Source organism: Macaca mulatta, chromosome 1, assembly GCF_049350105.2.
Source record: "Macaca mulatta isolate MMU2019108-1 chromosome 1, T2T-MMU8v2.0, whole genome shotgun sequence".
In the NCBI taxonomy this organism is placed as follows: Eukaryota; Metazoa; Chordata; class Mammalia; order Primates; family Cercopithecidae; genus Macaca; species Macaca mulatta.
In genome coordinates, this window is record NC_133406.1 from 196,387,935 (window position 1) to 196,401,146 (window position 13,212).

The 13,212-nt window shown below is 52.4% G+C and overlaps 1 protein-coding gene across 31 annotated transcripts in view; it reads left to right on the top strand.

Moving 5' to 3' along the window:
• ERI3 (ERI1 exoribonuclease family member 3) overlaps positions 1-13,212 on the top strand; it is a 134,745-nt gene that overhangs the window by 99,937 nt on the left and 21,596 nt on the right. For 20 of the 31 annotated variants that reach the window (XM_002801517.4, XM_077959555.1, XM_015137925.3 and 17 more), the window contains one exon: positions 7,813-7,912. The exons of 4 other annotated variants lie outside the window; for them this stretch is intronic. In XM_002801517.4, the coding sequence (XP_002801563.1) occupies positions 7,813-7,912 (100 nt within the window). Of the gene's footprint in view, positions 1-7,812; positions 9,185-13,212 lie in introns of those variants that run through there. 7 more of the 31 variants (XM_077959512.1, XM_077959522.1, XM_077959515.1 and 4 more) reach the window with 1 other exon arrangement.

A 13,212-nucleotide genomic window follows, 5' to 3' on the forward strand; every position in this document is an offset into this window, starting at 1 on the left:
CATCAAAGGCTTGAAGGCATGAAACAGCAATCCAGGACTTGGTGGGTAGTAAGGAAGAGGAAGGAATCAAGATTGATTCCCACATTTCTGGCCTGGTAGACCAGGTAGATGGTAATAGCTTTCACTGGAATTTGGGAGCCCAGGAGAAGAAGCAGTTTGAAGAGGAGATGTTGAAATGAGCTTTAAACATATTGAGAATCAAGCGTCTGTGTGAAATCCAGGGGGAGATTCGAGGTAGGCAATAGAGTATATATGTTTGACACACAAGTAGGGGTAAGAAATACAGATTTGGAAATTAGAAAGGTTGAAGACAATGGACTTGAGGAAATCACCCAAGAAGAGTGGTAGCATGTAGAAAAAAATAGGAAGAGAGTGCAGAGTGGGTGAGTACACAGATACAATGACCCAATGCAGAGGAGACCATACAGGAGACTGTGAGGAAAATGGCAGAGAGCTAGGAAAACTGAGTAATGTGTCAAGAAGGGAGAAGGGTTTCAGAGATGGAGCAGGCTGCAAAATGGTGAAGGCAGGTAAGAATCTGAAACTGTCCACAGATGTGGGGCAGCATGGCGGCAGCTGTGACCTGACTGCAGGGAGTGAAGGAGTGAGGGAGGGAGTGGTGGCAGTCTTGAGAAGTTAGTCATTAACAGAACAGCAGTAACTGGATAGGATGTGGAATGCATACAGAACTTTAAAAGTAATCTAAAATTTAACATAGCTTTCAAAGAGCCAGGCAGTGTTTTAAGCACTTTACAGACAGTAACTCATTTAATCCTCACATCAACTGTATGGGGTAGGAACTGTTATAACCCCTATTTTACAAAGAGGAAACCAAGACACAGAGAAGTTATGTGAAAGTGATAGAGATCTAAGTATGTGCTTTAATGTTAATGAAGAAGCCAGCAGAGAAGAGGAGGTTAAGGATTTAGAAAGACAAAAGATACTAGATGGAGCAAGGGCCTGAGGAGGTGGGAAAAGGATGGCATGTAAAGCACAAGTACGAGGTTGGCCTCAGACAAGAAGCCTAGTGTCTCCCCTGTTAGAACAGGGGAGGTAAAGGAACAGGTGGGGAAGGATGCAGATGCATTTGTAGATAAGGGGAATGCAGAAAGAGCTCTGCCTAGTGGCTTTATTATCTTTGTGAAAGCAGGAAGGGAGTAGGGTTGGTGAGTACCATTGAGGGTTGCTAAGGTTATGGTCTTGGATCTGTAGTAACCACTTTCTGTATATAAGAATGACTTTTTCTGGCATTGCTGAGCTCAGGAGCAAGTGTGGAGAAATGGAGTCATGGTTGGGGTTTTCCAGAAACAGTGTGCATGCTCTAGGACAAGTGGGCAGGGCGTTGAAAATTGGGGGATGGGTGGTTGAAGTTATAGATTCAAGGGTTCAGGCTTAGTAGAAAAGTACTGAAGCCCGAAAAGGGGATAGACAGACTAGGGGCAGGCGGGGCCTGGGAGGAAGCAAGAACAGAAGGAGAAAGCATACAAAAGCTAGAAGGATAGGAGGCTGGGGCCAGAGTGGAATCTGTCCTTGTGAGGTTTCAGAGGGAGGGCAGTTCTGGGTGATAACAAGGCTCAGGGGGTGGCTGTGGGGAAAGATGACTGAAATAGGTAGAGGAGAAGGTCATTAGAGCACAGGGAGTCAAGAAATTGAGAGGCAAGGTCCATGGCTGGGTTATTCTGTAGATACTGAAGTTACCCAGAGTGATGATGATTTGGAATGAAGTCCCAGAGGGAGAGGAAGAATAGTCTAGAAGCAGCAGGAAAGAATTTGAAGACATCTGCAGAGTATATCCAGGATTGAGTAGGTATTGGCTTGCCGGTTAGTGTTGCTGCATAACTGATCACCCTGACACTTAGTGACTTAAAATAACAACAAATACTGTATTATCCCTCATGGCTTTTGTGACTGAAGAATTCAGGAGGGGATAGGTAATGTGGTTCTGGCTCAGGATCTCTTGTGTGGTTATATAGTCAGGCAGTGGCTGGGGCTGGCACAATGTGGTCAGAGCAGTTGGTGGCTGGCTGGACCTCTCTCTTTCTTCACTGAGTCTCATGGCCTCTGTCTCTGTTCTCTCTGCATGGGTTAGTTTGGGCTTCCTCACAGCATGGCTACCTTGGGGCAGTCTCATTACTTAACACAGCAGCCCGAGACTGCAGGGAAACTTTCCAGTGATTGAGGTGGAAGCTGCCTAAGCATTTTTGCAGTAGTCTTGAAGGGCAGGGATGGTGACATAGACTTAGTCTTGATGGTAGGTATGTCAAAGTCACAGTGAAAGAAGAGCGTGTGAGATATGGTAGATAGTGTTGCAGCCCATCACAGGAAAATACACTCTGCCACAACTGGTGTTAGGCTGAACGTGGAAAAGGGTTCCCTGGGAAAGGGAGAGGGAACTGTATTCTCAAAGGCAAGGTGCATTTTGAGCAATGGCACCAAAAATATCTGGAGGTAGCAGTGGGAGTGAGTAGTCCTGGGTGATCTCAGATATAATTGGAGGAAAGTACTGTCATCTCATTTTGCAGTACAAGAAACAGACTCAGAGAGGTTTAATAATTCATCCAAAGTTATAGTGCTAATAGCTGGCAGAACTGAGCCTTTCTATGAGGCATGGGCTGCTGGGTGTGCCATAAGTATATGTGGTGTACTCCACCCTACTGTTTACCTGTGGCCTTAGGTATTTGGCTCGCCAGCTGTGGAAATGTTGGTCAGGATAGAAAGTTAGGTAGTATTTGTGTCTGCCAGACTTTCTCTCCCCTATCCTCTGGAGTATCACCATCACAGCTTCATCTCTCTTGGGGGTTAGGGGAATGGCAGTTGGTTTGATTTGGTTCCTAGTCTTGAGCAATCGCCTGCAGGGTGACAAGTCATCCAGAGGTATGGTTAAAAGCCTGCTCCTCCTCACCTCTAGGTGGGCTGGATAGGCTGAATGTGCTAGCACAGGCTTCGAAACTCTGGGTTTTCTGGAAGTTGCAGAGCAGCCTATTCTGTCTGCAGCCTGAACTGGGTTCTAGCCCTTTAGCCCAACCACAGCCCTTCCCACTGTGTGTCCACCCTGCTCTCAGGGTCCTGGTAGGTAGTATATGGGTGGGCAGAGACACCATAGCAGCTGCTTAGGCCTCTTCTTTCCTCTTTGAAGGAGCTGATGCTGCAGCCGATGAGGGCTACTTCATCTATTAAACCCAATACACTTGTCGCAGCTGCTAAGCCCCCGTAAGCCGCCGGGCGCCGTGTTTGTGATGGGACTGACAGTGCATGGAGGAGGCTGATTATACACGATTCCATTTCGCGCGGGCCTAGCAATGTAATTTCACAGGGCGATCAGCGTTTGCATGTAATAGCAGGCTGTGCTGAGGTGTCAGAATATTAAAGGCGCTAATGGCAAAGCTCCCTGTTACACAGGGGGCCACCCGCCGCGCCTACAGCAGGGCTATGCGGCAGGCCCGTCGCAGATGGCTGGCCACTAAGCTAATGGGGCAGCAGCCAAGGCGGGCAGAGCCACGAGAGAGGAGAGCCAGCCGGGAACAGCTCAGCACCTGCTTCCCTGCGCATGGAAATTGCAGCAGCCCAGGGGAAGGGAAGCGTGCGTGCCTGCCTGGCACAGGGCTGGGGTGGGTTGACTTGGTAGGCCTAGCATCTTTCACCCCAGCCAGTTCCACCTGTCCCTGTGGCTCGTATCAGTACCTGGCCTGGACAGGACTCAGGAGCTCCTCAGTCATCCTTCTACCTGCCCCACCCTCTGGCTGGGAACCCCAGGGGCTAGGTGCTGACTGTGCATAGCTGGGCAGGTGGACCCTGATGGCTGAGAGAGTTGCAGCCAAAGAAGTGGCACCCAGAGGATTTGGAAGCAGCTTTGGGAAACAGGCTTGGGCACAAGTTCTTGGAGAGAGCTCTTAAATCAGATTCCTGCCCCACACTGATGAAGGTCAGAAAGCTTCTGGGCCCCATACCCCCACTCCCCCAAGCTGGCAGGAGAGGGAAGGGAGCAGTGAGAGGGAGCAGGCAGGAGTAAAGGGATGGACACAAGGCCCCTTGATGCCATGTTGCTGCCAGGTACACAGAGTTGAGAGGCAGTGCCTTAAGATGTCACTCCCCTCTCTAACTTGGCTGTCCCAGCCACACCCAAGCCTTTATTGTGCTTGCTCATGCCATTTTCCTTTGTCCTTGCTGTGCCTTCTGTCTGGAATGTTATAGTCCCCTGCCACCTGTCAAACCCTCCCAGCCTGCCAGCACCACTCCCTCCAGGAAGCTTTCCTAGCCTCCTCCAATCTCACCGGGGTGTGCTTGTCTTCATTGTCCCCTGTGGGCAATCCACAGGGCTCAGTCTTGCTGATCCTCCTGCTCTGGTGGGGCCAGCCTTGGCTGGCCTTGGCTCCTCAGCCGGAATCTCTGACACAGAGCCCATGACACCTCACCCTGATCAGGACTCCCAGAAAGGTCTCTGCTGAGATTTGTAGACAGATACAATCTCTTAAGGAGGGCGAATGGAGGGAGCAAGTCATGGAAGGGTGGCAGAGTCACCCGAGGGCAAGTCCGATGCATGTGTGGCGTGCCAGCATATATGCGCTTGGGCCACTCCGTGGCCTGCATATCTGGTGGGGAGAGGCGTGGGCTTTAAAAGTGAGTGGTGGGCACCGATGAGTCTAGGTGCAGAGGAGCAGCAGGTGTGAGGATCCAGACCATATGTTGGCAGGAGCACAGGTTGCTGTGGGACCACCGATGTTTTGTGGGCAGCTATCTGCATCTGTTGGCTGTGCCTGAGCAGTACCCAAGATGGCAGGAGCTGAGGGGAGCATGAGGTGCTGGGCCCTGGTATTATGCCTAGGGCGGCCCCATGAGGCTGGCGGTCACATCAGAAGGTTAGGCTCTGCAGGTGCACGTGTCAGTACCTGGGGAAGACGTGCCAGGGTTCTCAGCAGGGCCAACAGCGGGAGAGCCCAGGCTGAGGGAGAGCAGTTTTAATTAACCGTTTTTAATATCGTTTTTGGACTTTGGCTGGTATGTGAAGGCCCCGCTGGAAGCAGCATTTGTAAAAATTAAATCCCTCTTATTAGGAGCTTGGCAGACCCATGTGCATGCGCCGCCCCCTCCCCCGCCGCATGCCCCCCTGAGGAAGTGCTGGATGAGGCCATGTCACAGCAGCAATTGGTTATCACGCCTTATCTAGGAATATGAAACTGTGCGGCATGACACCCGTGGCCACAGTGGAGACGCCAATTCATCTCGCCCTCGCTCTGACAAGCCAGACTGCCCTTCCTGAAAGGCATCTGTCAGGCGGGACCGGGTTGCCGCCTTGCCTGGCACCTCTGCTTTCCTGCCAGGGGCCCAGCTTTCCCTGGTCCAGCCTGGCCCTCCTGGGCTCTGCTGTTCTCCGTCCCCCTTCCACACATCCCAGTCTGTGGAAGATCTTGGGGAGTCATAATTACAATAATAATCTAATCACGGTGACGCGGCGGGGCAAGCATCTAATGTTATCTGAAGTGGTCTTCCCACTTAACTGCGATAAGACTCAGGATGACGTGCAGATAACGTTGAGCTGCCCTGTCCCCGAGCCATAAGCAGAGCGGAGGGGCCCCAGCAGCCCTGCCGCCCGCCCGTCGCTTTAAGCCGGGAAGCGGCAGCACCTGCTAATGCAAGTGTTTAATATTTGATGGGCTGGGATAAAGCAGGATCACCTTCGAATTGAATTGAGTGTCAGCCGAGAATCTATTACTGAAATTCGGGTGTGATTTGACAGCAAAGTAGACGATGTTATTCTTCACTAGTTACTGCAATCTTCTCCCCGACATCACTTAAATATTTTTTTCTTTGCTTGAGTAAACACACATTATCCTTCTTTTTTCCCCCTTCCTTCCCGTTTTCCTTTTTAGAGGGGGAAAAAAAACCCATCCAGCTCGCCTTCTCCAGGCTGATAGAGTAGATTGTTATTTCTTTATTTGTCCTATTAAATGGAATTTCTGATCATTTAATCCGGCCTTTGTAAGTGATTTTAAAGTACTTGAAAAGCGGCCGCCACTGCTCTCTGGCCCACTGCGCTCCAGCCTCAGCCCTGACCAGGCTCAGTGGCTTCTCTGACTGTGCACCGCCCACTGGCTGCTTCCCTCACTGCCTCCACCCCAGCTCTGCCCTGGCTCTGGGCCAGCATCTTCTTCCCTGTCCTTGAGCCTCACACTCAGCCCCTGATTTGTGGGTTCAGCTGTGGCCTGGGAAAGGGTGGGGGAAGGCTGGCTGGGAAGTTGGGCTGTGGCTGGTACCTCTGTGGTCAAGGAGAATGGCTTTAGAGGGTGCTAAGGTTTAAGTACACTCTCTCCTAGCCTCCTAGTACCCATGGGGCTGGAGTGTTGGTTCCTGCAGCTGGAAAGGAAGGGTGGACACAGAATCTGGGCCCTGGGCCCTGGCACAGGCACTGTGTGCAGCCTCCCATTTTGTGTTTCTGACCCTGTGCTGGGTGCTCTCCCCTGTGTGTTAGTGGGATGGAGACCTCCTGGGACTAGCAAAGGGCTGGACCACTGCAGTGCTCATCTGCTCACAGCTGGCAGTCACTTTGGTTCCGTCACTGGACCCCCATCCAACTTCTGGAAACTCACCCAAGGTTTATTCTGACCACCGCCCTGTATGCTGTCCTGCCACTGCTAGAAGGGCGGCCTGGTGTTTGCGGACTTCTAAAGTGAGGTGTGGGTAATGTTTGAAAGCCTGACTAGCTACCAGGCCCACCAGGAGAAGCCCAGGATTTGGTTAACAGGCTGAGCAGGAATTAAATCCTATTCGGCTACTTCATAGTGATCTAACCTATGTTAAGTCTCTTCTTTCTGGGCCTCAGTTTCCTCATCTGTGGTGTCAGGTCAGTCATGGCTAAAAGGGACTGTAAGGGAAGGCGCTGCCCCTGCCCTGCCATGTGCCGCCCCCCCAGGTGGAGGTTGCTGGCAGCCAGGTGGTGAGGGAAGGGGACGGAGGGGGAGGCAGTGGAGTGCTGGGGCCTGAGCAGATCGATGCCCCCAGCACTTCCTTCCCCAACCCCAGGAAAACAATTAAGTACAGATCGATAGGTGGCCGCTTTGAATATGCATAAGTGAGCACTTGACCTTCAGCAGAGCATCTGCTCCCCCCACCACACACACACACATACACATTCACACTCACACACACACAGACACACACAGACACACACACACACACACACGCCCCATGTACTCCCCTCCCAGCTGCTTGAATTGACCAAGTGACCTTGCTCCTCTCCTCAGTTGAGCCCCCACAAAACTCCCAGAGCCTTCCATAGTCTGGCCTGCTTGTGGGCAAAAGCACCTTGACCATGGCACCTTGCTAGCCAGCTCTCACTTCAACATTTCTGTCTGTGGAGTGCAGTTTGGATGTGCTGGTTTCCAAGGTCCTGCCTGAGGCCAGTCTTTGTGAACAGTAGTACTGTGAGGAGGGGGCCCAGCAAAGTGCTGGGGGATCTGGAAAGGGGAGATCGTAAGGAGGTATGCATGGTACAGGTGTGCCCTTGTGAGAGGAGGGCTCCTGAGAAGGAGGAGCCTAGTGAATGGGAACTCCTTAGAGAGGAGTTCTGGTGAGGGGCACCCGGTGAGGGCCAGGGACTCAGATGGGGAGAAGCCCAGGAGAAAGCGCACTCTGGAGAAGGAAGGGACTTTCTGCTGGGTTGCGGGAGGACCTGGGTGGAGAAGGGATTCTCACGAGATGGCATTGTGAGAGGGATTCCTTGTTGGAAAGATTTGGGGGGTCGGGGGGAAGACCTTGTGAGTGGGGTTGGTTCAGAGGGTCAGGGCCTCCGTTAACCACTTGCCTCCTGTCTTCCAGGCTTACAGCTTCGCCATGGGCTGCTGGCCCAAGAATGGACTTCTAGACATGAACAAGGGCCTCAGCCTGCAACACATAGGCCGGCCCCACAGCGGCATTGGTCAGTCCCTTCGCATATTCCCCTGGCAGCTCCATCCATCGTCCCTTGCCCGCATGCCCCAGTCCCCAGGCACACAGAGAGTTTCCATGGCTCATTCAGTGCCCCAACAGGGCTCTCTACATAGCTGGGGGAATGGCGGAAGGCGGGTGGAATGAGAAAATTACTGAATGGGACCACTGGAAGGCACCACTCAAAGTGGTATTTTGGAGGAGGCTGGGTCCGGGCTTTTGGTGAGTCACAGGTGGCCTTGGACTCAGGCCAAGGTCCCCCCTCACTGGCTGCATCTCTAGTGGGCAATGTCCTCAGCGGGTGGGGACATGTCAGCTTACCCACCCCCCGTGGAGCTGGAGGAGGCTGTTTAATATTGTTTCAAGTCTGTGGCCACTAAACTGGACGATCAATGGGAGTTAAGGAGATGAATTATTTAAACCTCACCAGCTTTTAATTAGTCGGGGTCCTTCTGACCGATGACTCCGTCCACAGGGTATTGACTCCCCCGCAGGAGCAGCAGCCTCCATTGAGCGGTGCCTGGGTTGAGGCGGGCCACTTGGGGTACCAAATGGGGGCATACCCTCAGGGGGATTCTTGTTTGGAAGGGAACTGGAGTGGCTACGATTCCAGGCAGTTGGAGCCTCTTTTAGTTTCTGATCTATCAGTATGAATACATACCTGTCTGTATCTGTGTGTCTGCATATGTGTGACACCTTTAGCTGTATGTCTCTGTGTCAGACTGAGAGTATAATGTGTCCATGATTATACATGTCTGTTGGGGGGCGTGTTAACAGTATATCTGTATTTTTCTGAGGGCATGAGTCTGTGTGGAAGCAGCTACCAGTCTCTGTGTGTATCTGTCAAGTGTGTCTGTTCAGTTCTGTGTATCTTATTTTGTTTGCATATGCACATGTGTGCATGCACATGCTCTCAGGTGGGGCACCTGACCAGGCATAGGCCTTATTCCAAGTGGGGAAGAGCCAGAGAGTCTCTGGGCAGTGCTCTGACATTACCACAACCTGTGAGCCTTTGGGGTCGCATCATTGTTGGGGGAACTGGAGAGAGAATACCAGGTCCGAAGGACCCAGTCACCTCCTTCAAAGTAGACCATTTATCCATTCCAGACATTCACTGGTGCCTTGTGGATGCTGGGCACACTGAGTACAAGTTTCTGTTCTCAGTGAGCTCACATCCTGGGAAGAGACAGGGACTTGCCTGAAGTAGGTGCTTGCCACCCAGGGTACTAAGGGCCGTGATAGAAAATACATGGGTTGCCCCAAAGGTGGTTTTCCCTCTCCTTAGTTGCCAAGTAGCTTCTACTTCTTCAGTTACCTCTCACTAAGAGGTAGTGATATTGGGGGCATCTCACCCCAGGAGGGATGCCCCCATGTTCTTGTTGGGACATCTCAAGGGTTTCCCAGGGTCCAGGCTAAGAGGAAGTGACCAACAGGCCTGGGGAACTGGGGTTACTCCACCATAACTGATGTTCCCTCTCATAGATATTTTCCAAACAATCTAGAGAAGATGCCAAACCCAGCAGGGTAATTTGCCGGGAAGGTCAGCAGGAAGTTTCCTATAGAAGAGGACATTTGAATTGGAATCTTTGAAGGATGAATAGGAGTTTGGTAGTCAGAAAAATGGGGGGAGGGTATTTTAGATAGGAGGACTCAGTAGAAAGGCCTGTGGGCATGAGAAACCCAGTGTGCTGAGGACAAGTTCAGACACCTACAAGAAGCTTCCCATGACTGAAGTGGCAAATTTGGGTTAGGAAACAGCTAGAAAATTATCAGAGACATAAGCAGGGCCTTGAATGCCTGGTTAAAGGGTGTGGACTTTTCCTGCAGTTTTGAGGAGACATAGGAAGTTTGTGAGTGAGAGAATGATGTGATCAAAGCTCTGGTTCAGAATCAATGAGGCAGTTTGTGTTGCACAAAACTAGTTCTTAGTAGGTGCTCAATAAATGCTTGTGGGTGGTTGAATGAGTAGGTGAGTAAATGAATCAATGAAAGAGTGATGGGAAAGGGAGGAACCAAAGAGGACCAGTGAGAAGACTTGCATTGGTCCACGGAAGGAAGAACTGGCTGGGGGCTAGGGATAGCCAGGGTTAATGCACCCCACATACACTTTATCTGGGTGCCCCTTCTATCATCTGTCCCAGGGTGTGTGTTTGAGAAGAAGGGGTTCCTTGTTCCCGCTCTGTGCTTCTTGAGACTCAGCAATGCCCCTGTTGTCTGTTCACCTGTTGACCCTAGGTTAGGACCTCTGAGGTATCCCCTGCTTTTTCAGAGAAGGTGGTTTCTTTATCTGGGTGGGCCCCATGGGGCAGCCCAAGGCTCTGAGTGACAATGGAGGTAAGGGCTTTGGAGCCAGAAGTCGTTCTGGTTCTTCCACCCAGAACCCTGTGACCGTAGATGAAGGACAGTGCCACCTGCCTCTCTGGGTTGTTGGGAAGGCTCAGTGAGTCCCCTGGGAAAGTGTTCATGCAGTGCTGGGCACACTGTGGGGCTAAAGGGGCTCCCTCCTCTGTTGCCAGCACCAGGGGCTCCCTAGGATACTGGGCTTCTTGACACTTGGTCTTTGTAGTCTTTGAATGAAGAGGGCTGCCCTGCCACCTCCAGGCTGGCTCTGAGGTGTGGGTGAGGGTGCTTGGAAGGGAGGGAGGATATAGGGCATTAATTGGGCTGGGAGAGGCGGGGAAGGGGAGGCGTGGGTTTTGAGCAGTGAGGTTAATGGCCCTCGCACCAAAGAGACAGCTTTAATGAGCTTCAGCTGGCGATGCCCCGAGTTACTGTGCGTGCTAAAAGGGTCGCGCTGTAAGAGTTTGATGTGGACTGCTTCCCAGCCCTGGGGGTCAGAGGTCAGCTCCTGTCACTGGCCACTCAGGCTGGTCCTTAGTGACATGGTGCTAATTAACTGTGTGAGGAGCTGCCAGCTTGGAATGGGGAGTGGTATGTGTATTGGCTGGTGGGGGGTGAGGCAGCATTGGGTGGCTGCCAGGCAAGGGTGCTGTGGATCCCACAGCTGAGCCATGTCCAGGGTCTGCTCAGTCCTCCTGCAGTGCCACAGGAGTGTGGCATGGGTGGTGTGAAGGTGCTGAGAGAGCACAGAGGCAGGCTTGGGGTGATGGGTGTGGGGAAGGGGCTCAGGCCATAGGGGAGAGGGCTATAGGATGGTTGTGCATGCTGTAGGAGTGTTTTGGCCAGGGGAGTTACATGGTCAGTGTTGGCTTCAGTCAGAGGATGCTCATAGTTTGTAGGGGAAGGACTAGTGAGGAGAGACTGCAGATAGGGAGGCTGAAGGGGAGGGGCAGCAAGGTAAGCAAGAGTGCATCGGCCCTGGAAATAGAGGTAGGACACCAGGTAAAACTTTCTTTCATTCCGTACACACTATCTTGGACCTACCATACATCAGGACCATGGTAGGTGCTAGAAATGTATTGGTAACAATGGCAGACACAGTGCTCTGCCCCCACAGAGCTCACAAGTGGAGTTGTGGGCTTGGCCCTGGGGACTGAAGGTGAAGTTGGGTTTAGGGATGGCCAAGGAGGGTCCAGAGGTGGTGCAGCACTGGGCAGAAAGGCTGCTGGAGGCTTGTCAGCGTGACATCATAGTCAGGGGAGGGCACTTCCTTCTGCGGTAGCAGATTTTGCCTTGGGAGCCTGGTGAACAGCCTGGTGCCAGAGCAGGTTGTGATGAGTAGGGCCTGCATGCATCTAGAACTGCCGACTCCAGGGCTGCCGATGGTCTCTGTCAGCATCCTTGGTTTGGACCACAGGCTCTGAGGGAGGGCAGCCTCCACAGGGGACTGATGAGTGGTCCTTCATTCATTTCAGCAAAGGGGCAGTAAGCACTCACATTAGTTGGAAACACTTTCTATTAACTAATTCAGTTTTCACAACAGTCTTATGAAGGCAGGCATCATCATTCCCATTTTATAGATGAAGAAACTGAGGCTCAGTGAAGTGAACTGCCTAAGGTCACACAGCCAGTTGATTGAGGAGCCAGGATTCAAACCCAAGCCCATCTGAGTGCAGAGCCTGTGTTATCACTGCGGAACTATGAAGCACCCTTTTGGTATTGGGCTATGCGCTACCAATGGAGACGATGTGGAAGAAAACAAGCTCGCTTCCCTCATTTCCCTCAGTGTCAAGTGAAACATGCAGGCCTGAGCAGAGCTTTAGTAGCAGCAGCTGAGGAAGAAAGCAAAGGCAGTATTACCACTCCCTCTCTGCTGCTACAGTCACCCTGAGCCAGGGACCTGCAACTGTTGGCATCTGACCTCCTTCTGGCCCTGACGGTTCTTTGTGATTTCAGTTCTCTCTCTACCTCATGGCCCAGGAAAATTCTGCTAATCTTCCAGGGGCCACCTCCTCTGGGAATCTTGCCTGGCCCTCCCAGTATGAGTGTTCAAAACACACACTTGGGCCCTATTATAATTTGTCAGAGGTAATGATCTGGCCCTACGTACTTGGGTTCTCTAAGGGCAGGGCCTGGGCCTCCTTCCCTTCTTTTTTGGAAATCTGCACAGGAAATGTCAGTAAAATCTCACCTGCTGTTGTAACTTGGAGGCCCCACAGACTACTGCTGGTTTCAGCTGGCTAGGAGAGTAACTGGAACCTTCCCTGATGCCTGGCTGGGTGGTCCTGCCTAGGAGCTTGGCCCCTCTGCTCTGGGATGGAGAAGGATCCCAGTGAGGCTTGTGGTACAGGTGGCATGGCCAAAAACCAAGTGGACTCTCAAGAGCTTGCTACCCAGAACTGTTTGGCAAGAGAGCTGGGCTGGAAGGTGGCAGGGTGGGGGCCTGGCCCCCAGGGGGGCAGTGGGCTGGCCTGTGGTCTCCCCTGAAGGAGTGGGGTGTCTATCAAGAGTCCAGTCAGAACGCATTAGCTCTGTGACATGGATCTCATTAGTGCCCGTGAGAGGTGTCACTGCGGGAGAATCGTCGGCTCAGGGAGACGCTTGTACCAAAAGGAAGAAAGGACAGTGACAGCCTTTTCTCTGCCGCCTCTGCCGCCACGCTCACTGGGCTGCCCGCCCTCCTCCTCGTTGGGGGGGTAGGGGGGTGCTGGCTAATGAGCTCGTCTGCAGTACAGCTTTGCCTTGCCTCCTTGAAGTTTCCCGGGTCCCTCTGAAGACCTCGGGCCCGGGATTAGCACACACCAAACGCCAGCCCCCCTCTTGCCCAGCAGGGAGTTCCTTCTGATCACCCTATTCCTGCTGCCATAGGCAAGGAAAGGGGGTGGTACCAAGATAGAGCCACTGTGGCCTGGGGGAGGGGGCCTTGCACCTCTGGGAAGCCTCAAGCCCCTC